The following is a 22,894-nucleotide window of genomic DNA, read 5'->3' on the forward strand; positions in this document are numbered from 1 at the left end:
TTGGATCCCAGTAATGGATTTTCTCATTCCAACCTCTTCATACATATGATCTTTTTGCTAAAAGATTCTTCATAGATTCTTTTAGCAAAGGGCAATGACTTGGAAAAATGATTATAAGTTAGAGAAGAACAAACTTTCAACTCCTAAGACCCCCGAATTTAATGTGTCACAATAATGGTCAAAGTTCCTTCCCATGGATCTATGAGAAATGTTCATGTGTATTCCGAAGTTTGAGGTCACTCTGCTTGGACCGGCTAATGTGCGTGGTGGAGTTTGGGGACCTATGGCTTTTCCCTATCCTCTGCTGCAATGGCGTTGTCATTCACTCTAGCTGTCCCTTTGGCTCTTGATTTGGGGGAAGCATCATGACTTTTCTGATGGTAAGGGAAGGAGATGAGCTATAAACACTATGACCAGGGAGTCTGGCCTTGCTCTTCACCTTCGGACTTCCCCTGACCATCCTTGGATGGCAGCAGATAAGAATGGATGGATGGATGGATGGATGGATGGATGGATGGAGGACTGTAAGCTGAGAACCACCATTCTTACTGATCTGCAAGCATCCTGCACACTCTGTGCTTGAGTGCCTAATGATTTCCCCCGTGATCCATAATCCACCAGATTTATGACGTCCCCAGAGCTTGGCTCGCTGACCATATAATGAGAAACCTTAAGTCTGAAATGCTTAAAACGCCTATCACCAGCACCACCTTATTGCCATAATTACAGATTTCACTCTCCCTTACTAAGCCTGCAGCCCCAAAGCTGGGCTGTGAAGGGCATCGGGAAACCGATCACTGACTTTTCTGTGGGCTCCGTGAGAGCCTGGTCTAGGAAAGCTCAGATGCACAGTTCTGAGCATTTTCCTAAGAAATGCAGATTGTTCCCATAGCAAATCCTACAGAATCCACAGCTAGAGAGATCCAAAGCTCTCTTTATCCCCGTGGCCTTGACCACCTGGGGTGATTCGACTGCGTGAAATCTTTTTAAAGCTCTGAGAACCTGTCATCAACACTCCCGGCAAAGCCTCGGGGATGTAGGCACACAGCTGGCGACATGTGTTTGCTTCTCAAAGGCATGGCGAATGAGGAATCTGGAGCCCATGGATTTTGTGAATGGTGAATTTGGTGTGCTACTTTAGGAAAAACTTTCCAGGGTAGAGTGTTAGGAAAGCTCACAAAGGAGAGAGGTGTGAGTGAGTTGGGTAACTTTACCCAACTGGGGGAGAGACCTTTTGAACCTAGGACCTTATGCCAGGTGGTGACTTGGACACTGTGTGTCAGAGGAATGCTGGATATGGTGACCTAGAAGAAAACATCTTTGAATTGTATAAAGTGGTCAGAATTAGTATAGTGTCTTTGTTACTATAGTACTATAGTACTATACTTTGTTAGTATAGTAACTGTACCAGTCGTTTTTCGTGCATTGCAACCCATTCTGTCTACAGTTTTCAGATTCCCTCTTAAAGAGAGTAAGAGGCATGACACCTTAACTCTGCTTGTGAGCCATTGTCGTGCCACTGTGAAAACATCTGTCTGCTATGCTAACATCTGGATCTGATGGGACGCTGGTTCCCTGGTGCTGTGAACATTCTCTGATAGTATAAGACCTCTCGTGTGAAGATGGGAGGACACACGTCTGGGCTATGCAATATGACATTGTCATCTGAGAACGAATTAGATGTGAAAAACAGCCACATTATCCCCAGACCGCAGTGCAGTGCCAAGCTAGGATCTGGAACGTGCATAGGTGTGATGGCCTAAATGAGGAAGAGTCTCAGACTGGGGGGTGGAAGGGTGGGTGAGAGAGGATGACAAAGAGGACACACAGCCAGCACTGGAGTGGCCACAGCAGCTAGAGTTCCTAGCAGAGTACGCTGCCCAGGAACTCCGGTCACTGGAAGAAATCAAAGGAAGAAAGGAGAACACACACACACATGTGCGTGCACACACCACAAATGCCATTGACCCAAAGAAATCCTCTGACTGGTATCTTGTTCCGGAGTAAGATGTCAACTTCGAGGATCCCTAAGGTGGCAAAACCCACATCCACATTGTCCCTAAAGGCTTTCCCGCTCACTGAAGATTCTTACTGGATGGATCCCAGCACTCTCCCTCCGCCAAGGTGCTCTTTGTGCTCTGGCATTGATGCCGACCGAGCACCATAAACAGGTCTGGGAATGGTTTTTACCCACTTATCCGGAGTACGAGCACTGAATGTGGAAAGCATATCAGTGGAACCCAGGCAGGGAACGAAACAATCCATTTAGTCAGTCCACACAGAAGAACATCAGTGCAAGGACTGTATTCAGGTGAGGGACATCGGGGTCAGCCACAGGAAAGAATGGGAAACCTAGAGCCCAGCAACAGCAAGGGACAGTGGAAACCATAGAAACCAACAACAGGGAGACTGCTGCCCTGATTTTTCTCTCCTTTTCCTTTCTGTTCTCAGTCAGTACCTCCCATAGTCTGCTGCTCCAGAACCAGCAAGAGAAACAGGGTCTGGTCCCTGGTGAGCCGTGTCTGGGTACACAGAGCAGGGCCCTCAGAGAAGAGCAGAGTGTGTATGTAGGGGGTGAGTGGGTGGAGGGAGACTAGCCCAGAGACGCAGATGTCTTGGGAGGTTTTCCTAAAGACCTAGAGTTTATTTGTATAGCATGGAGTTACGTGAGAAACATACATCAAACAGGAAACTGGTGTTGGGTCACATGCCAGGCAGTAGCACAAAAGGAACATGGGTGACATCCACGTGGCAGGTCTCCAAGTGTCAGTGACTTTCAGCACTCAATATTTAAGACACTTAGGGTTTTCCTTTCTGTACTTTTTCCCTTTAATAAGCTATTTTTCATGATAGCCCTTGAAGTTGCTAAGAGCAGTGGGCTGGAGGCCTTGCCTCCAGAGATTGTCTCCTCCAGAGCCCAGAGCTGTCCCCGGTGTCAGGGAGGGGATGGCCAGTCTTCTTTGGGGCTTCATCCCTATAACACTTTCCTAAGCATCATAGATGTTCACAGAGTGTTGCCAACTGGGATGTACAAAGACCAGCCAACTCCCTGTGTATGATCTGCTCAGAAAACAGCACCCCAAAGGGAAGTAGAAGCTGCAGGGAGGTTTGGGGGACCTTCATTTCTCATGCTATTTCCTCAAGGTATCCCCTTCTCCAAGGAGGAGAGAAGACAACTCTTTTAGAGAAGCCACCCCCAACCTTCCTCTGGTTTTGAAAAGCCAAGCTAAGTAAAAGTCCCTCTTGAGCAGGATGGCAAACTTGCTGTTTGGAGACAACCTTTGCAAAAAGACTTGACCTCCTCTGCAGGACTAAGGAAACCCTGCTTAGAGCTCATTTCTTTGACACACTATCTACCTTCTGTTAAAACCATGAGTTTACAGAGAGGAATCACGCTGAGACGAACACACCACGGATACCATCAGTGGACTCCCAGAACTGGTCAGGAGTTACCGTCTCTTCTCCTACATTTTCTCTACATTTTCCCCTCATTCTCTCTCTTCAGAGCCCATTTTTTAAAGAGTAAAGACCTTAGATGTCTTTAGGGTTGGAAAGGAGAGAGGCAGAGAACGTGTCACGTCACACTGGCCCTGTCCCGTTCACCAAGCCTCTGAATGGAGTAATATTATTCATAAAGGCAGTTTGCAAAAGTTCTGGTCTCATAATTGGGACCCCTAGAGAGAAAGGTCGGAGCACGCTGTCCTGCCATGCATTATCTTAACGACAGCAGTAACAGACCTCCTTGAAGCAAACTAGGGGTGCTGCTAGAGCGATTTCGGGGTTCTGTATGGTAGAGTTCGGTGATTCCAGAGAACAGAAACATTTAGGGTTAGTTCTTTTGCATATTTTAAAGTGGAGATTAGTAGTAGTAAACTGTAGGCGTGCAGCTACAGCTGCTGCAGAAGCATGCTGTTACTCAACAGGAAAATGAAAAGCACCGAATATCTAGGAGCCGTGCTGTTCCTACCAATCTAATCCCAAGAACGCGAACTGGAAAGAAGCCATGGCATGGCAGGAGGGTGGCGTCTCTTGGGATCTTGGCATACATCACCTGGTGACCGAATCTGGAAAAATAAGTCAATGAATTCTCTGGATTTTGAAGGCAAGGCTGAAGCCTTTCCCCATGGCCGCTGCTCTTCTGACTTCCTCTGCGGACCTTGTAGCCACTCTTCTTCGGGGCCTAAGCTTAAGCTTAGAGATACGCCGGCCAGTATTTCCTGCTCTCTGTTTCTTCCAACGTTTGCATCCTGTGGATGTCTTTGTAGAAGTCAGTGTTTGGTTTGTATTTTGAGCGTGTCTACCTAGGTGAGCTAAAGCAAGAAAGAGATAGGCTAAGGTGTTCTTTGTCGTGGACCATGTAGCATCTCTAAAGCCATCAGCACAGTTCAAAAACATCGGCTATCAAGTTTTGGGGAAAAGTTGTCAAAATTCTGGCTGCAGGAACAGCTTGTCTAACAGCCCCGATGACCTGTCTTACTACCCTGGGATGCCCATGTTTTGCTTGTGAGGCACAAATTGTCGTATTGATGCAGGCCCTTGAGATGTCCTTTTTCTTGATGACTCAGCTTTGTCTTTGAGTCTCATCCGTCATGCTGAGGTACAAAAATACCACTGAGGAAGCCATGTGAGTGCCCTTTCCATAAAATTACATGCTGTGGAATCGACTAGAAAGGAACTCTTCTCAATGGCAGGAGCAGTTGGAAACCTGAACAGTAAATGGGAGTCACTGGTACTTCAGTGTTAGTCATGTCTCTGAGCGGTTTGAAGGGAACAATACTTTCAGCCATTTAGAAAGGCCTTTGTGGCATTTAAAATGAAAGCCAGCACTCTCTCCACTGGGGCCCGCCCGTTGTTGCCACCCATGTGGAGGAAGATCTCCATCGAGTTAAAGGCTGATACACATCAGATGAACTGACAAGGGAAGAATTACAATGGGGCAAAAAAAAAAAAAAAAAAAAAAAAAAAAAAACTTGGTATTTTAGGCAAGCTGATTTCATAGATCTGTACCCTGAATCCATTTTAAAAACATAAAAGAAAATTTCATCCATGGCTAAGAGCTTGGGATCCAAAGGTAAAAAGAATCGAGTTAAATGAATGTTGATAGTCTAACTGTGAGCCTGAAGAAAGGACTTCAGACATGGGCTCTAATGAGCAACTTGCCACAACAGCCTCTCTGGAACTGCTGTGCACATGTGGCTTTTGGAATAGCAGGCTGTGGTCTGTCCGGAGGCAGGCAGACTCCCCGGCAGCCAACTTGGTCTTGGATGTGAACATGGGTGTTAAGAAGCACGGAGATTGTAAACTTTATATCAATGTGGAGGTTTTTTTAAGCCATCAACTGATTTGACTCAATATGTTCCAGTCTCTCAGTTTTCCCAGTGACTGGAATATTCTACAAGGACGCTTACAGTGAATTTTGCCTGCAAGATATTTTGGCTGAGAAATCTGGAGAACTCATATTCTCAGTTCTGGCACTGAAAATATGAGCAACACATTGGTATCCATGTCCTGGTACACATGAGGCTTAGCTGTCTCCTAGACTGCAGAAGCAGATCTTTCCAGACAGAAACAGAAAGCTAAAGATGGCTGAGAGCATGTGGTTTTCTAGGAAGGTCAAGAGATGCTGCCCGTTCATTCAACCAGGCAGGCAGCACGCAGAGATGTGTGTCTGTGTCCTGGTCCAGACTCATCCTCCAGAGGTTATTTGTAGGCAGCAGAGGGTTATTCTGAACTTCCTATGGGGGCTTAGATTCTGAATGAAAGCTCAGAAATAAGGAGATAGCATCCACCATTGATGCTCCCAATCCATTCAAATCATCCAGGGATGCTGAGCTTTGGTAGATGGATTGAATCGGTGAATATGCAGCTTCCAAAGAGAGGGTGTGGGCAGGATACAAACCCTGGCTAGATGGGACTGTCATAACAAATGAACAGCATACATTGTACATTTCAGACCACACCTTTGGAAACACTCATCTAAGGAATAGATTACATCCTGAAGGCCCCTGAAGGGATCTTAACCCTTAGTTCACTGATTGGCCACTTCTGAAGATCCATGTCCGAATTTTTATCTCTGAAGAAGCAGACTATGTGTCTACTCCTTTTAATGAAGGCCACAGCAGACAGATGGCAATGACAGATGACAAAAACGGACCCACTTGCATGGCTCACTAAGGAGAGGAGCCACGTAACTAACAGAAAGAACCCAAACCGTACTGAATGTGAATCATGACTCAGGAATGGCCTGAAGTTATTTATATGTTTACGGTCATCTCCGTCACGAATCGGAGACCTCCCAAAGCGAGAGCCTGCAGATGAACTCATAAAGCACCGTGCTGCGTACTTTCTTTGTGATAAAATCATAGCCTAGCAAATTCACAGCTACAGTTTTATGGCTGTCGCAGTACCAAAGACAGCCTCAAAATGCCAGTGGAAACCACCTCCGATTAGCAGTCTGTGTCGCCAGGAAGGGGGCATTTGACGGTCCGTAAAGAGGAGAACCTGCAAGATGACTTTGATGGGCACTGTAACAATGACTGAGTTGATGACAAAGAAAAAGTAAAGAATATGCCAGGTAGACGGCCTCAGCTTGTGCAGCACAGGAGATGGGAAAGAGCGGTCTCATTTCGGTTTTAAAGCAGATTCAGGGTTGAGGATGTGGCTTGGTATAGACCCAGACACTTCTGTGCACGTTTGATCGCCTGGCCCGCTATGTGCGACTGGAGTTAGATAGAGCAAGCCAGAAACAAATGGCTACCTGTTTTTACTCACCCCTCCCCCAAAAAAACAGATGTGTGGGGGGGGGGGGTGTGTAATTTACGCGTCATAAAATTCACCTCTTTCATCTCAGTGGTTTTCAACAAAACTGACCCAGTTGGTCTCCCAGTTGCATTTCTGTTGCCGAGCTAAAATACCCCAACAAAGAGCAGTTTTGGGGAGAAATGCTTAATTTCAGTTCACAGTCCCAGCTTACAACCCAGCATTGCAAGGGAGTCACAGGGGCAGGAACTCCAAACAGCTTGAACTCCAGGCTCACATGACACCCACAGTCAAGGGAAGAGAGAGACGAATGCCTTCATGGTCGCATGCTTGTTTGCCTCCTGCTCAGCTCTCCTCCCACTCTTACACAGTTCAGGACCCAATGCCTAGGGAATGGTGCTGCCCACAGTGGGTTGGGTCTTCCCAAAGCAACTAACTCAATCAGCCATGACAACCCCCACCCATACATGGTCACAAGTCAACCCATTGTGGAGAGTCTCCCCAATTGAGACTCTCTTCCCAGATTCCAAGTTGGTCATGTTGATAAAGCCAGTCTATCACTGTTGCTAGCCATCAATCATAAAATCTGGTTACACCTTCAGCTCCAGGTGACCACTAATCAACTTCTAGCTCTATAAATTAGCTTGTTCTGTGTATTTCACTGTGTAAGTGACTTATAAAATCTTATTGTATACCACATTGTATTTATCCCCTTTCCAGTTAGTAGGCACTTGAATATTTTTGCATCCTCAAAAATAATGCCAATATCATACTTGCTTGTATGTCTTTGCATGGTTATAAGAGTCTATTTATCTTAGTGAGGTGCCTGTTTACCAGCCAAGGTAAATTTATTGTTTAAGAAAGAATCAATTTTCCTTCCAAATAAAAAATTAATTGATCATAATGGCCTCTTAATACTATCCCCATGATCCTGTATGTGATACTTTCTTCATTACTGTAAGTTAAAGTTAAGTTTTGAAATAGAAAAGTAGACATCCAAATTATTCATTTTCAAAACTGTTTTCGATTGGGCTGGGGAGATACCTTGGTGGTGAAGAGCTTGTACTACCCTTGCAAAGGTCCTGAATTCAGTTTCTAGCACCCATGGCAGGCAATTCACAACTGCCTGTAACTTCAGCTCCAGAGGTCCTGATGCCATCTTCTGGTCTCTGTGAGTACCTGCACCCACATGCTTATACCCGTGGACACAGGCACATAATTAAAATTAAAAATTTCTTTTGTACATTTGTAAGATAATGTTACTAGTTTCTTCATTTAGAAGACATAACCAAGACATTCATACCAACTTTATCTCATATGACACCATTTAAAAATAAGAAGATTGTCTTTCCCCATTTTTTTTTTAAATTCCCTGAATGTGACCTGAGTAAAAGTTATCGCTGAGTTGGGCCAGACAGAATTATTTGACTCAGAAGACAGACACTGCTCCTTCTTAAACACTATTTTCTCTCTGTCCTTCGTTAGTTTGTCAGGAATACTGGTCTTTCCTCTGATAGGACAGTTCTATTATTAAATAGATATAATGTATGTCTGTGTATTCTATTTTATCTCTAAAATTTTCATATATGTCATATAGAATAACAGTTTATATGTTTCTGCTGTTTAAAAAACAATTGTCGTTTAAGACAACTGGGCTATGGTTAAAATTGCTGGTTTTAAGTTTTATCGATCATTTTAGCACCTAGGTATCTCAGTATCAGAACCTATTGGTTACCTTTTACCTGAAGAATTGCTCATAGTTTGTTTACCTATGTTACTCTGTATGTTTCATTTTTATTGTATAATGGACATTTTGAATATTGGTGTTCAAGATTTTGTTTTTAAATTCTTTGTTGAAGGATGAGCATTTTTAAGAAAACTTGGTTGCATGTTTCCTTCTACAGGCTCTTCCTTCTTCTCCTCTGAGCCTTTAGCAGTGGTCCCCACGTCAGCTCAGTTTCAGAAGGCCGATGTTTACTCTGAGTTGCCCTCATTCATATCGCTTGAGGCTTGGCTGGGGCTCTGGGTCATGAAATGAAATGAAATGGTTTGCATTTCAGTTTAGTTCTCAGAGCACCTGCTGCATCTCTCTTTCCTGCACATGTGCACTTCCTGGGTGAGCCCAAGTTCCTCCCTGAAACAGACTGCCTATTTTTAATCTTACCATAATACTTCATATGGCGACAGCTGACCTAGTGTTGAGAGGATGCTGATGATAATGGTCCTCCACTTTCCGTGCCAGTCTCACTCCTCAGAAGCAGCATCCTTGGGAGGTTGGCTTTCAGTTCTTTGCTTCACACTTGATGGATCCTCTAAGTCATTATTCTTCATAGTTACACAATAGGCCTCATCCCACTCAATGGCGTCTCTCATCATTCATTCCCTTCTCCTACTTGCATTTTGTGATATTCAATGTGCTGAAGCTTATATCTGGATATGCCATATTTCTTCCCTTCCTGCTCCACATGGCGGGCCCCTCCGTACTAGGACTTTGTCTCTCTGCTTTGGATTCCATCTTCCAAGAGCAGCTTTTATAACACTGTGTTGACGGGTGTGTTTCCAAAGAGTCATTGGAAAAATTTTAAGAATCCACAAGGTAGCATCTACATTGCTATAATTATATTGTCCAGTATCAGGATAAACCATAGGTTAAGAGCACATGGCCTCTTTGAAGGTCCTAAAGTCAGACAATCACAGATTGCTAATAATATCAAGAGAAAATGATTTCCTTAATTCTTGTCCTTTAGTCTGTAAGCTTGTGCTATACTTTTGTCTGTATTTAAATGTTTTTGTATGTTTTAGGTTTACATATGTGTGTATGTATGCATACTATATGTATTTCCGGGATTCCTATGTCCTTACCCTCCACCCCCAAGATTTCCTGCTGGTCTGACTGTACACATCTATTCCCTGGAAATTTCTCTCCCTGCTCTTGGACTGAATCCTGCCTCCTAGAGTTTCTTGTTGCTCTTACTTGCTTTGCTCCTTCTTTTTGCTGGAGTACATTTCCAAGCTTCCTATGCCAGGATGAACTGGAGGGAGATGTTTCCACTTAGGGAGATGATTTGATGTTTAAGTTGCCCTTTGATTTGATCCATGGCTTACTGGCATTTAGAATCCTAGATTGGGGTTTTCTTCCAGAACTTGGAAAGTGTGGCCCATTGCCTTCTAATAGGATGGTTTTTCCAGCAGGGGAAGTGAGGGCTTGGCTAATCCAGTCCATAGCCCATGCATTTCCTTTCTGTGAGGTAGAGTTTCTAAGGGTTTGTCGTTGCCGTGGAGGGGTGGGGTAGGCCTCTGTGTTTCTGTAAACTCCTGTGTTTTCACACTTGCCTCTCAGAGATGTTGACTGTGGTTGACTTCTCTGTTGAAAGCATAATCTCCTCATAGTTCTGGAAGGCAGCAGCTTGGGCCATGGTTCTCAAGTGGTCTGCATCTAGCTGTGACGCCATCTAGAATCTTAGGAATTCTAGTTGTATGTACAATTTTTGAAAAGTTTCCCTTTTCTTCAATTAGTTGTTCAATTCTTTCACTCTAAACTAAATTATATATATATATATATATATATATATATATATCTTATTATATGTTAAATATAATTACTATACATATAATTATATCTGTAACAATAGATCACATTTACATAATATATAATTATATATGATATGTATATATCACATATAACATTTGCATTTATATAATATATAATTATATATGATATGTAATTATATATAACATATAATAAAATATATAATTTAGTTTAGAGTGAAGAAATTGGATAACTGATGAAAAGAGAAACTATATATTACATAAATTATACATTATATAAAATACATGCACATCATTGTATATGATTATATAATATATAATTATATAAAATATATAAATAAATTTTAGTTTAGAGTGAAATACTAATAATATATATAGAGAGAGCGAGAGACAGAGAGAGAGCCCCAAAGTTACCGTGTGGGAAGGGTAGTCAGTTAATGCAGGACAGAGGTGTCCAGATGAGCATGTGGTACACACGGTGAGCAGTGGTGGCTACGGGGCTGCTCTAGTCAACACTGTCTGCACTGCCTTCTCCTCATCACTTCTTACTGTTGGTCTTTTTCAGCAGCAGAAATTACAAGGGTGTCCAACAAAGAAAACCAAATCAAGGAAAGTAGATCCCCTCAAAGGCCATAAGGTCATTGCCAGATGTGAGGAGAATGGCTTCTATTTTCCAGGTACATTTTTCAGACTCGTTTGCTAAGCGACCTGATCCTGGGGAGAGGAGGGCTCAACCGGAACTTTCCCTAGAACACTGACGTTTCGTGAGCTTGACTAAAGATATTCTGCTTCTCAAGCAAAAAATAGTTCTTTCCCATAGGCGGGGCAAAAGAGTAGTAGAAAATATCATTTCTTTTAATCTCTCATTTGTATAGAGAACACATTTCTGTTACAACCTACCATGTTGCATGTGTGTATAATATTCGGAACATGCCAAGCTACATTTATTTATCTTATTTGTGGGGGAGGGGTGGACATATGAGCCATGGCATGTGTGTGTGTCTGGAAGGAGTCAGAGAACAACTTGCAACAATCGGTTTCCTGTTTCTACCATATGGGTTCCAGGGATCAAACTCAGGTCATCGGGCTTGGTCACAAGCACCTCAACCTCCCGAGCTACCTCACCAGCCCTGGAAGTACTATGGTGAACAGACACATGGATATTCTTGTCTTCAGGGATGTTGTTTCTTACCAAGGGCACAGGGGCGCCACCAGATAAACAGTAAAAATACTTAACATGTTAGATATAGTACCATAAGGGGAAAACCAAGAGAACCGTGTCATGGAGAAGGTTGCGATTCTAAACACAGAAAGTCTCCTGGGGAGCATGGCACGGTAAGGACATAGAGAAGGCAGTGCCACCATTAGATTATCTGGGAGAAAGACTCAAGGCTCGAATGCAAGAGACATGTTTCAGGGGACGCAGACTAGCGCAGTTGACTGGAGAGATGTCCCCAAGACGTCCTGCGAGATGCGATTCCTGAAGGAACCAGCCGGATACACTCAGCGGGGAATGGAGGCACGAAAAGGGCTTTGCAGACAATGGAAATGATACCTGGCAAGAGCTAGGGAGTAAAGATACTGTGTCTGGAGATAGAAAAGCGACTCTGGCCGGCACGGGGAACACCGGAGAGCAGTGAGAAATAATAAAGCTTTCTTAGTTAGGGTTACTGTTGGCTGTGATGAAACACCAGGGCCAAAAGCAAGTTGGAGAGGAAAGGGTTTATTTGGCTCACACTTGTATATCACTGTTCATGGTTTAAGGAAGTCAGGGCAGAAACTCAAACAGGATAGGAACCTGGAGGCAGGAGCTGATGCAGAGGCCACAGAGGAATGCTGCTTACTGGCTTGCTCTTCTTGGCTTGTTCACCCTGCTTTCTTATAGAACCCAGGACTACCAGTCCAGAGGTGGCCACACCCACAATGAGCTGGGCCCTCCCACATCAATCACTAATGAAGAAAATGCCTCCAGGCTTGCCTACAGCCTGATCCTATGGAGGCATGTTCCCAGTAGAGGTTCCCTCCTCTCAGGTAGTTCCTCTAGCCTGTGTCAAGTTGACGTAAAACCAGCCAGCACAAAAGCTTTCCAGGTCAGTAAGCCTGGGGTCGCTCACAGCAGGCACTTCTGAGCAGTTTGCACTTTGCTCTCAGGGCATCAGAGAGTCACTTTTAAAGCCAGGAGAGGGGCTGGAGAGACAACCCCGTGGCCTGGATGGAAAGATGGGTATATGCTTAGGATATGTACTGAGGGTGCCTGCGAGATGCCCAGGAAAACACGTTAGAGAAGCCTCTGGAGTCTGGAAAGGGACACTGGAGACAGAGCTTCTGGAAACATCAACGCAAGAAGTGCCACTGAAATGGGAAGGGCGAGCAGGCGAAAGACCACCCTGGAGAAGCCTAGAAGGAACAGCCAATTAAAATGCAGAAGCCTCGCCATTCATCAAATGTAATTAAACAATCTCTGTACCGTGTGAGAAGTGAATTCAGCAAAGCATTTGGCTTCCAGTCAGCATGTGACTAGAACTATGGACTAAGATGTCCTCTTTGAAATCCGGAAAATGAACTTGGAGTTGATTGGACGGAAGGAAATAGAACCAGGCTCTGAAATAGCTCACAGGCGAAGCATGAAAGTGCTGTGCCCGATCAGTGGCAGGGTGGGGGTGGGAAGCTCCCCTTGCTTGGGGCTGAGAGGGGGTCACAGGAGGCCCCTTCTGGGGAGGCATCGTGACTTTCCGAAGTTAAGCCATGGAGGGGATCCTATGTGAATCTGCCGTTTAAGTGGAATGTACAAAGGACTGCATTTCAGCTGGGTGGCTTACAGAGTAGGGTTTGATGGCTGGCCAGGACTCTAGGAAAATGAAGAATAGCTCAGACTTCCCAGCATCACTGCTGTGTGTGTCCAGGCTGGGGGAACAGAGAGGTAAGGTTAACGTCATAGCCACCTAAAGTCCCTGAGACTGTATGGCATTTTGTTCTTAAGCGTGTCATCGGAGTCAGTAAGCATCCTCATAACTGCATGCGAGCTGCCTGACAGAAACATTTAAATTTGTTGCAGCTGTGATTGAATTCAAATATGTTGATGAGGAGGAAGTAAACATTTGAATTTAGTTACAGAACTAGTCATTTTGATCTGTGGCTTGTCAGTAAACATTAATGCCACCAAATTCGATAGTCTGTGGGGCTGGTTGGTGGGTAAATCACGTGCCATACAAGCGTGGGGACCTGGCTTGAGGTCCCTAGAACTAAGTCAGACACAACAGTGCCCATCTGGAATGCCGGCACTCCCACAGGGAGATAGGAGACATAGAGGAGAAGCTTATGGCGCAGCTCCCCTGGTGTGGACGGTGGCGAGCAAGAGGCTCTCTCCAACAAGGGATAAGGAGTGCACATTGTTAGCGCTTGGAGTTGAGGTCACAGCCTGGTGGATGAACTCACAAGTGTAGGTAATGTGCTAAATGAGTGGCAGGGGTTTGCTAACAGCCCGCTCTGTCCAGGGAGAGGAGTTTGCAAGGGATAAGGAGAGGAACAGCTCCTGAGGGTGCCCTCAGACCTCTCCACAGGCACCAAGGTATATGTGCACCGGCACTCACCCCCACAAACAAGCACACTGCGTGGGAGAGCTGGAGATCTCAGACTCTGTGCCTTTCTACCCTTCAGAGTCAACAGATCTTTTTAAAATCGGAGAGCCTATAACTTCCCCTCTAGAGTCCGTTTTTCTATAAATAAAGAAACAAACAAACAGTAGAAAAGTTACAAGGAAAATGGAGAATTCTAAAGTTCCCTTTACCCAGATTCACTAATTTTTATCATTTTGTCACATTTTATACTGTGAATCTTTTACTTTTTCACATTGTCACTTTCCTTTCCTACACGCAGACACATACACACACATACAGATAGACACACACACACACACATATAGAGACACACACACATACAGTCACGCAGAGACACACACACATGAACACACCCAGAGATACCCACATACATACACAGACAGACACACACATAGAGACACACAGAGACACACATATAGACACACACAAACACACAGACACACACATACAGACAGACAGACATACACAGACAGACACACGCACACCTTTTCTGAACTGTTAGAGGTTAGGCAGCGTTCATCACAACTCTACTCGAAACCGCAGGCACTTGCCTAGTAGATCCACCGTAAACATGGCCTTCAGGGACGCTGACATCACCATACACATTCATGTGCATTCTGCCTTTGTCACTTGCCTGCCAATGCCTTCCACTTTTTCTTTAATGCAGATCCAAATCCAGAGCCACATGTTACATTTGGCAAACATGAACCCTTAGTGATTTCTTTTTTTAAATAGAGTCTTACTATGTAGTTCTGGCTGGCTTAGAACTTTCTTTGTAGACCAGACTAACCTCAAACTCACAGAGATCTGCCTTCCTCTGTCTCCCGGGTGCTGGGATTAAAGGTGTGCACAGCCACCACACAACACTCCTAAATCTACAATTTTGCTTTAACCTTTTCTGTAAACATTCATGATGCTAAAAGCAAGGGCAATTGAGGATGGCCTGACTCAGTTTGGGTTAGCTCAGAGTCAATATGTACATTCTTTCCTAAAAGACAGCCTGGGTGATGTCACTCAGGTGCCATTCTGTCCAGAGGCACATGATGTCCATCTGTCCTCTTAGTGGTAGTAATTTGGACCAAATGGTTGGTATGAGTTTGCAATCTCTCTCTCTCTCTCTCTCTCTCTCTCTCTCTCTCTCTCTCTCTCTCTCTCTCTCTCTCTCTCTCTCTGTCTCTCTCTCTCTCCTCTCTCCTCCTCTCTCTCTCTCCTCTCTTTTAAAAAAAAAGGCTAAATTGGTTTTAATAGACAACTTATTGGTGACTCTTTCTGGTGACTGTTGTTCTAAACCCCCTAATGTTTCCTCAAGGAAAGGTCTGATTTACATTCTGTCAGCAACAGGCAGCATTGCAGTACTGAGCTGGGTGCCCATTGCCTGAAGTCAGATCTACACTGGTGCACCCTCAGCCTGGCTGGCTGTTACTGCGAGCCTCAAGATCATACAGGGATCATATGTGGGGTGTGCTGATTTAAACAGGCACATGGGGTGACTCAGCACAGACCACAGGGTGGAGCAAGCCTGCGGCCCTCATCAGGTGTTGTTTCTCTTGAGTCCTCCAGGGGTTGTGAAGAAATGTTTGAGCTCTACCCATGCACTGGTAGACTTCAGATACGGAGAAACTAAGGTGGTGTCCATCTCCTTCATCACACCAGTTGGGGGCGCCATGCCCTGCCCGCAACTTCAGGTACCTACTCTCTGGTCCCTTCTGGGACCCTTTTATACAAGTGGTTCTCAAGCTGTGGGTCACAGCCCCTTTGGGGGTGAACGAACCTTTCACAAGGGTTGCCAAAGATCATCGGAAAACCCAGATATTTATATTCTTTTATTTATATTTACATATTTATATATAATTATGTTTATATATATTTATATTCATAACAATAGCAAAATTACAGCTATGAAGTAACAATGAAAATAATTTTATGGTAGGGGGTCACCACAGCACGAGGAACTGTATATTAAATGGTCACAGAATTAGGAAGGTTGAGAACCACTGCTCTATACTGTCCACAAGGGTCTTGGATTACAGAGGATGGCAGAGGTCCCTATGTGGCCCTCAGGAGCCTGTGTTTGGGCAGGAAGAACAGCAGCCAGTTTCTTTACCCCATCACTTGGCAATTGCTCTGTGACTGATTGCCAGGTCCCTCTTAATGTAGCCGGTCACTGTGTATAGTGGCTTATATATCTTGTGATACTTGTCACGAGTGGGGAAGGAAATTGTGTGGCTCCTAGTGTTCCTGACACTTTCTCTGCAGAAGACTGCATTATCTTATATGTATCAATGACAGAACAAGTGATTTCTGTGACTCTGCAGTCAGCCGCTGCCAACCTGTGATGTCATAATGCAGTTCCCTCAAGTGTGCTTGCCACAAATGAGACAGACGAATATGCTCTCATCTGATTATAAATGAACAAGCACTACACCGTGTCTGGGTCATCCACCGGCCACTGTCTTGACACCAAGATGGGCAAGGCACAAAAGGAAAGCCTTTTCAAAGCCTCAGGGCTGCTATTCCTTACATGGCGCAAGCCAAGGAGGGATCAGAGAGGTTAGCCTTGGTCTGTTCCGACTTCCTGGGCCAGACCCACAGTACACCTCCTGCTCCCTTCTCCCGATGTCTGACAGGTACCCAGCAGCCTCACTGAGCCCTTTGGCAGAGCCATCTATACCTCTGGGTGACCTTTCCCATGGACTCCACGTCTGTGCTGGGACTGACAATCACTAAACCCACTCTTTTCTTTTGTCTGGGGGACAGACACCCTTCTAACACTGAGGACACTCTTCATGTCTTTATATCAAACCCCCTAGATGCTCCTTCAGTCACAGTCATTGTTTGTACCAAATTCTTTGAGTTTCAGAACCCTAACTAGCTTGCTGACTGTCCCAGGACCCTTGTCAATTGCCAAACTCCTACTAAAGCTGGGTTTTTCAAAATTGCAGGTGTAGCCCAATAAACTCAGAGAATTCTGGAACCCTTTCTTATCTGATGTTTTTTTAAAGCTCTATATCAGAATTTTATCACCAGTACCTGCCAGTAATCGGGAGTTATTGTGAAACAAGCTTATATTAAATTATGTATGAGCTCTGTAAACAAATTCTTTGCTGTGAAATGTGCTTTCTGCTACAGGTTGGGGATTATGTGTTTGCCAAAATCAAGACAAGCAAAGGATTTGACTTCTATGTCCCCGCCATCGTCATAGCGCTTCCAAATCGGGATGTGGCTTCAGAGAAATTCTACACAGTTTTAAAGTGTAACAACCGCAGAGTAAGTGTCCACCCAGACAACTGCCTTCTCGCTAGGCCGAGGATGGGTGGGAGCTGAGGGAACACAGCTGTCTACTCCCCCACTCAGGCATCCCTTGTGGTCTGGACCCTGCTCGAGCTGAGAGCGCTGTGGTCTCCTTGCTTCTGTATGGGAGAGTCATTTGGTTTTCCTTGTCAGCTGCAGTTGACAGCTAGACAGGTTTACTCTGGGTGTTTTCTCTCTCTCCCTCTCTCTCTCTTTCTGTGTGTGTGTGTGTGCGCGCGCGCACGCGCGCGCATGTGTGCACACATGCGTGTGTTCGTTTGTCTGTCTGTCTCATGGTATATATGTGTCTGTATGCAAGGTCCAATGAGTGGAAGCCAAGGGTTACCATTAAGTATATCCCCCATCACTCTCCACTTCATTTACTGAGGCTGGGTCTGTTGCTAAATCTGGTACTCACCCATTCAGCCAGTCTAGCTAGCCGGGGATCCTGTCTCTGCCCTTGAAGTGCTGGGATCAGAGATGGGCTGCCATGATTATGCAGCTCTTACATAGGTCCTAGGGATCCAAACTCCGCTCATGTTTGCATGATAATCTATTTACCCACTCAGTCACCTCCCTGTGTGCGCGCGCACGTGTGTGTGTGTGTGTGTGTACATGTGTGACTGACCTGGGTAGACTTGGCAGTTGATGTAGAATTTAGAGGAATGACCAAGGACTTAACAATGACTTATTCAGCAAAGAATTATAAAGCAACGTGAACTTAGCCTGCTCTCTTGAGTGGCACCCCGAATAGGATAATGACTACTAGCTCTGATAACGGCTTGAGCTGGTTATGACTTGTTCATGACTTGGAGGCTTCTTGGGTTCAATGACATGACTTCTTTTTTTGGTGTGATTACAGGAATTTTGCCCTCGGAGTGCACTTATAAAGATCAGCCAAAACAAGTATGCTCTCTCTTGCTCTCATATAAACGTGTCCCAGGTTGAGAAGAACCAAGCAGTGTAAGTACACCCACTCATACTGGAAAGCTTTTTGTAACCCGATAAACCTCTCCATCGACGCAATAATCCAAATCAGACCAAGTCAAACCAAACTAGGGAAAGCACAGGTTTAATGGATACCAGCACTCCGGGGTGACCTTTCAGCACCTCAGAGAGGAGATGGGGAAGACCAGAAAAACACGTGTTTGTTTTCTGGGGGGTGGGGCAATTTAAATACCCTGTGGGCGTGGTCTTGAGCATCTTTAGGGAGGGGTCAATATTTGGTGGGCTTTCTTGGAGGTGGAGTCTGGACTGAGGCAACTTCCAGGGGAGTGGGCTTGGGCTGGAACTTCCACCCAAACATTCCAGATTCTTTGGGTATATGAATGTCAGGAGCTGGGGTGACACTTCCACCCAAACGCCTACCTCTTAAATATCAACTTAGATTTTTGTACCTTTATTCTGTTGCTGAGATCTACACCTTCTGAGTACTAGTAGAGATGGAAGCCTCGGTTCTGTAAGCATTAGCCAATCCATCTCCTTCCATTGAACTGCTGTTTGTCACTCCATCTGGCTCCAATCTCAGAAACAACATTTTTTCCCCTGGCCCTACATAAACACATTCAACCCTGCCATGAAAAAGAGGCGATTACGCCACTTTTGTGTGTAAGAATTCAAGGCCTTCTATTTAAGCCTCACTTAGGAACTGTCCCCTAAGTGTCCCTTCCATATAGGCGCATATATAGGAGGGAGGTTCTGAAGTGGCTTTACCAGAGGAGTGTGTCGGGGTGATTTGGGGTTACAAATCCCAGGGTCTACACTGGGGTAAACAAATCTCCACCTTAAGCAGTAGAGTTACTGAGAGATGTGCAGGCCGACTGGCCCAATGTCAACAGGAAAAGACTTGAGACCTGAAGAGCAGGCAAAGCCCATGTCCGTGCGGCCAGCAAGAGCAAGGGTGAAGTCACAGCTTGGAGTTAAAGGCACATAAAGAAGAAGTAAATGTGGGGTTTGAGCAAGGGCTGTAATAGGGGATTCAGGAAGCACCTTCTACTTTCACAGAGTGAATGTGTTGTTTTGGGGAGTGAACCTTTTTTTCTGGGGGTAGCCTTTATCAACAAAACACCTCGTACCCCCGAGTTTGGGGCATGTGGGACTCAGCCTTTCTCTGTGATGTCAAAGAATATTAGTGTGTCTCATGTAATTGAAATCTGATCTACCCACCCGTTCTGGAAGCCCATTCCTCCCATGTCCTGGGTCCTGACAATGAGGGTGACCATTGCGTTCCACCATCCTTTTTCCTTAGCTTCCCCAACTCAGAGGGAAAACAAGTTTCTCCTGCACTCACCCACAGAGTGTCCATCTATGTGCCTGTACATATCCCCCCCATCTCTCACTGCTCCCTCCCCCAGAGCTGTGGTGTGATCTAACTCACACTTCCCTTCTCTGTCAGTCTCTTCTGTAGAGCTGGAGAACCTCGACTCCATTTGGTTCCCTCCCTGAATGTGGATATCAGTTTTCCCCATACCCCTTACTAGAAAGGGATTTCACAGAGCCAAGCTGAGACCCCAGACCTGTCCCAGTCCTCAGGCATTGCCCACCCTGGCCATGCTTACTCTTGGGATTGCTCTTGACGCACAAACCTGCCCTCTCGGGCCTGCCATGGCTCTCTAGGTTTCCTCTCTGCCTGACTTTACTCACACCATTGTTTCCATGGTGCCGCTCACACCAAGAACCCTGTGTCTCTTTCTCTGACCCAGTCTGTGGCTCTACATCAGAGTCACAGCCCCCAGGAATGGACCTCCAGCGAGCCCTTATGAAAGCTGCCCACGTGTAAGCAATGGGCAGCCGCAGTAGATAGTTACAATAGAGAGGACACTTTGGAAACAGTCTTAGCGCCATATCCTGCCCCACATATGGACCAGAGGTCTAAGATGGGATTGTCCGTGGCTATGCTTGTCAAGTGTAGGTATTCTACACGATGGAAATTGCACTATTCCCAAATGCCCACTGGTGTGTGTGTGTGTGTGTGTGTGTGTGTGTGTGTGTGTGTGTAGGTGCCCATGTGTGTGCATATGGAGGCCACCAGAGCATGTTGGGTGTCTTCTTCTATCACTTTTCCACTTTGTTTTTAAAGACAAACTCTCACTGGCTGAGAATTTCCCCATTCTCCTCTCCCCAACACTAGGGTTACAGGCACATGTAGTTATGCCCGACTACTATGTAGTTGCCAGGAATTTGAACTTGTCTGCTTGCTTCTGCAATAACCCATTTCCCTAGCTTCCCACTGACTCTTTGCACCTGCCGTCATTCCAACTCAATGCTTACAGACTGAGCTTGGTCCTCAAGCCTGCTCCCAGCCCCGGGCCCACTGTCTCTGCTCCTCCTCCTCCCATGAGCCATCGAATTGTGCAAGCGGGCATCTTCTAGTCAGTTACCAGTCCCATCTGTCTCCATCTTATTGCGATCCAGCCTTGGAGATGGTTTGCAGCTCTGTTGAGGCTCAGTGCTTTAGGCAGGAGCTCTGAGTTGCTCCCATCTAGGCTTGCCAACCCAGGCATATTCCCTGGGGAGCTTGACTGATTGATTTTCTTTGAATGCAAATGGTTCTTGTACCATCTCCCTCACTTAAAAACCCTGAGACCTCACCACCATCTGGATCCCTCTTTCCTATCTTACCCTTTCCTATGTGTGGTGAGCCTGTCTCCCAACCCTCCAGGGCATACTACTTCCCAACGCCATGCTTTCTTGGGTCTCTGTGGTTTGCATAAACTGTGTGCTACTGTCTCAGAACACTATTAGCCTCCTGGGAAATCCTAAGATCGGACACCAGTGTCCCCACTACCATGAAATGTCCTGGTACCTAGCTAGCTTCTCCCATGTACTAAAGTGGTCCCACCGCATCTTCTATAGGTTTTCATGATAGAAAATGTCCCTCGTGCTAGACTGTCTCAGTCCACTTTCTGTTGCTATAACAAAATGCCTAAGGCTAAGAACTTTTCAAAGAAGAAAAAAAGATGTTTATAGTTCAACTTTGAAGGTTGAAAGCCCAAGGTCAGATGACTCCATCCATTTGGCCTCTGGTAAGGGCCTTTCTGGTCTTATTAGGACAGAGTAGACAATATCCTGTGAGCAAAGGCTAGTAAAATGGAGAGACAAGGAAACTAGAGACTGTGGAGGGGTTCGGCTTATTCTTGTAAGTCAATTTGCTCACTCCAAGAGACCCCAGTAATCTCTTAAAGGGGCCAAGTCCCCAGTGACCTAATTGTCTCCTACTGGGACTCACCTTTCAATGGACCCATTATCACCTCTCCATATGGCTATACTAAAGATCTACCCTACATACAGCATATGAACCTTTGGAGAGAAATATTTTTAAACTCTAGCCATGATAAAGGAATATGAATATTAGTCTAGGTATTGACTATTTTCACTGAACTCAAGATTATCATTAATCATTTTTTAATTAAAATTCATTTCTTTCTGTGTGAAGGAAAAAACCTTTGTGTCTCACATTCCCTGGGCCTTATTTAAATCTCTTAGCTGCTAATTATCTACTCTCACCTCTAGGGCTTCACACAGGAGATATGTTCATTGACTCTCTAATTTCCTTTTCCTTTTTTTTTCACTCTCAATGCCTTCCTCGGAGCAACAAGCTATGTTTAATTTTCCCAAGCAGGAGCCATCTTCAACCTGCTAATTCCAGAGCTTAATAAGTCTCTGCTTCCATAACCAGGGCTGAATACAAGAGTGCAGTTTAGCTGTTTTCTAGTCTCTACCTTCTTTCAGGTCCCTGGTTCTTAATTCCCACTTACCTCCTGTGTCATCTCTTTGTGAATGTCTGTGTTGAGTCCTCCGGCCTTTATACCAGGGAGGCCATTATGGAGAATCCTGATCCCTGTGTGTATGTGTCATTAAAGAAACATACCCCAGGTCATGATTCCGACAGGACCTTCATTTCAGGTATTGACTCAGTTGTGCCTATCAATCCAGGGGTGATCAGCCAGGGCGTGTTACCTCCAGACACCTGGGTAGACCAGCATGAACGACATGCTGGTGTCTGTCATCTCACCCTCTCTTCTTCCTTCTGGGGGCCTTCAGCTGCGGCTGAAGCATTTCAGAGCATTTCCTACAGAGAGATCCCTCTCCGGGTCCTCGATAGAGAGCATAAGCAGTGAAAGATGTGGTGGGAACTGGTCAGAGGATACTGAGATCCAAAGGGATCAACTAGGGTCCGTGCAGTCTTCTGTTCTCAACCAGTCTGGTCACCTCTTTTGGGGACCTGTTCCCTTCTATCAGAGGTCCGTGGCAGGGGAAGGGGGCATCTGGTGGGTTCGATGCTCTGGCTTCCAGATTTCTCCCTGAGGGAAATCCCCTCAGCCAGGTGTCACTTAGCCAGCTCCAGACCTGGGCGTCTGGCAGGTCTGAGCAGAATCCACACACCTGGTGCCCCATAGCTGGCTGCAAACCCCTCCAGCAGAGCTGGAGTCTACCTGCCCACTCGACAGAGCCAGGCCTGGGCAAGTCAGCCCTCTAGAAAGATGTTCTCTTAAGAGGCTTTATGATTTCCCAGTTATAATAACAATAATAACAACAGTAGCGACATTATTCCAAATGTGACTGTGGGAAAACCAAGTTAGACTAACCCATTTTCTTTGGGCTCCAGAAAAATCCATATGATGGGAATTGAAAATCAGGCACCTGAGGAGAACTGCTCATCTTCCCTTGCTGCTCAA

General features: G+C 45.4%; 1 protein-coding gene across 1 annotated transcript in view; it reads left to right on the forward strand.

The window, feature by feature from the left end:
- Vwa3b (von Willebrand factor A domain containing 3B) overlaps positions 1-22,894 on the forward strand; it is a 182,890-nt gene that overhangs the window by 155,348 nt on the left and 4,648 nt on the right. Inside the window, exons 22-25 of the mRNA XM_038343822.2 lie at positions 10,874-10,985; positions 15,486-15,610; positions 17,055-17,192; positions 18,079-18,179. Of these exons, the coding sequence (XP_038199750.2) occupies positions 10,874-10,985; positions 15,486-15,610; positions 17,055-17,192; positions 18,079-18,179 (476 nt within the window). The remainder of the gene's footprint in view (positions 1-10,873; positions 10,986-15,485; positions 15,611-17,054; positions 17,193-18,078; positions 18,180-22,894) is intronic.

Source organism: Arvicola amphibius, chromosome 9 (genome assembly GCF_903992535.2).
Source record: "Arvicola amphibius chromosome 9, mArvAmp1.2, whole genome shotgun sequence".
Lineage (NCBI taxonomy): Eukaryota > Metazoa > Chordata > Mammalia > Rodentia > Cricetidae > Arvicola > Arvicola amphibius.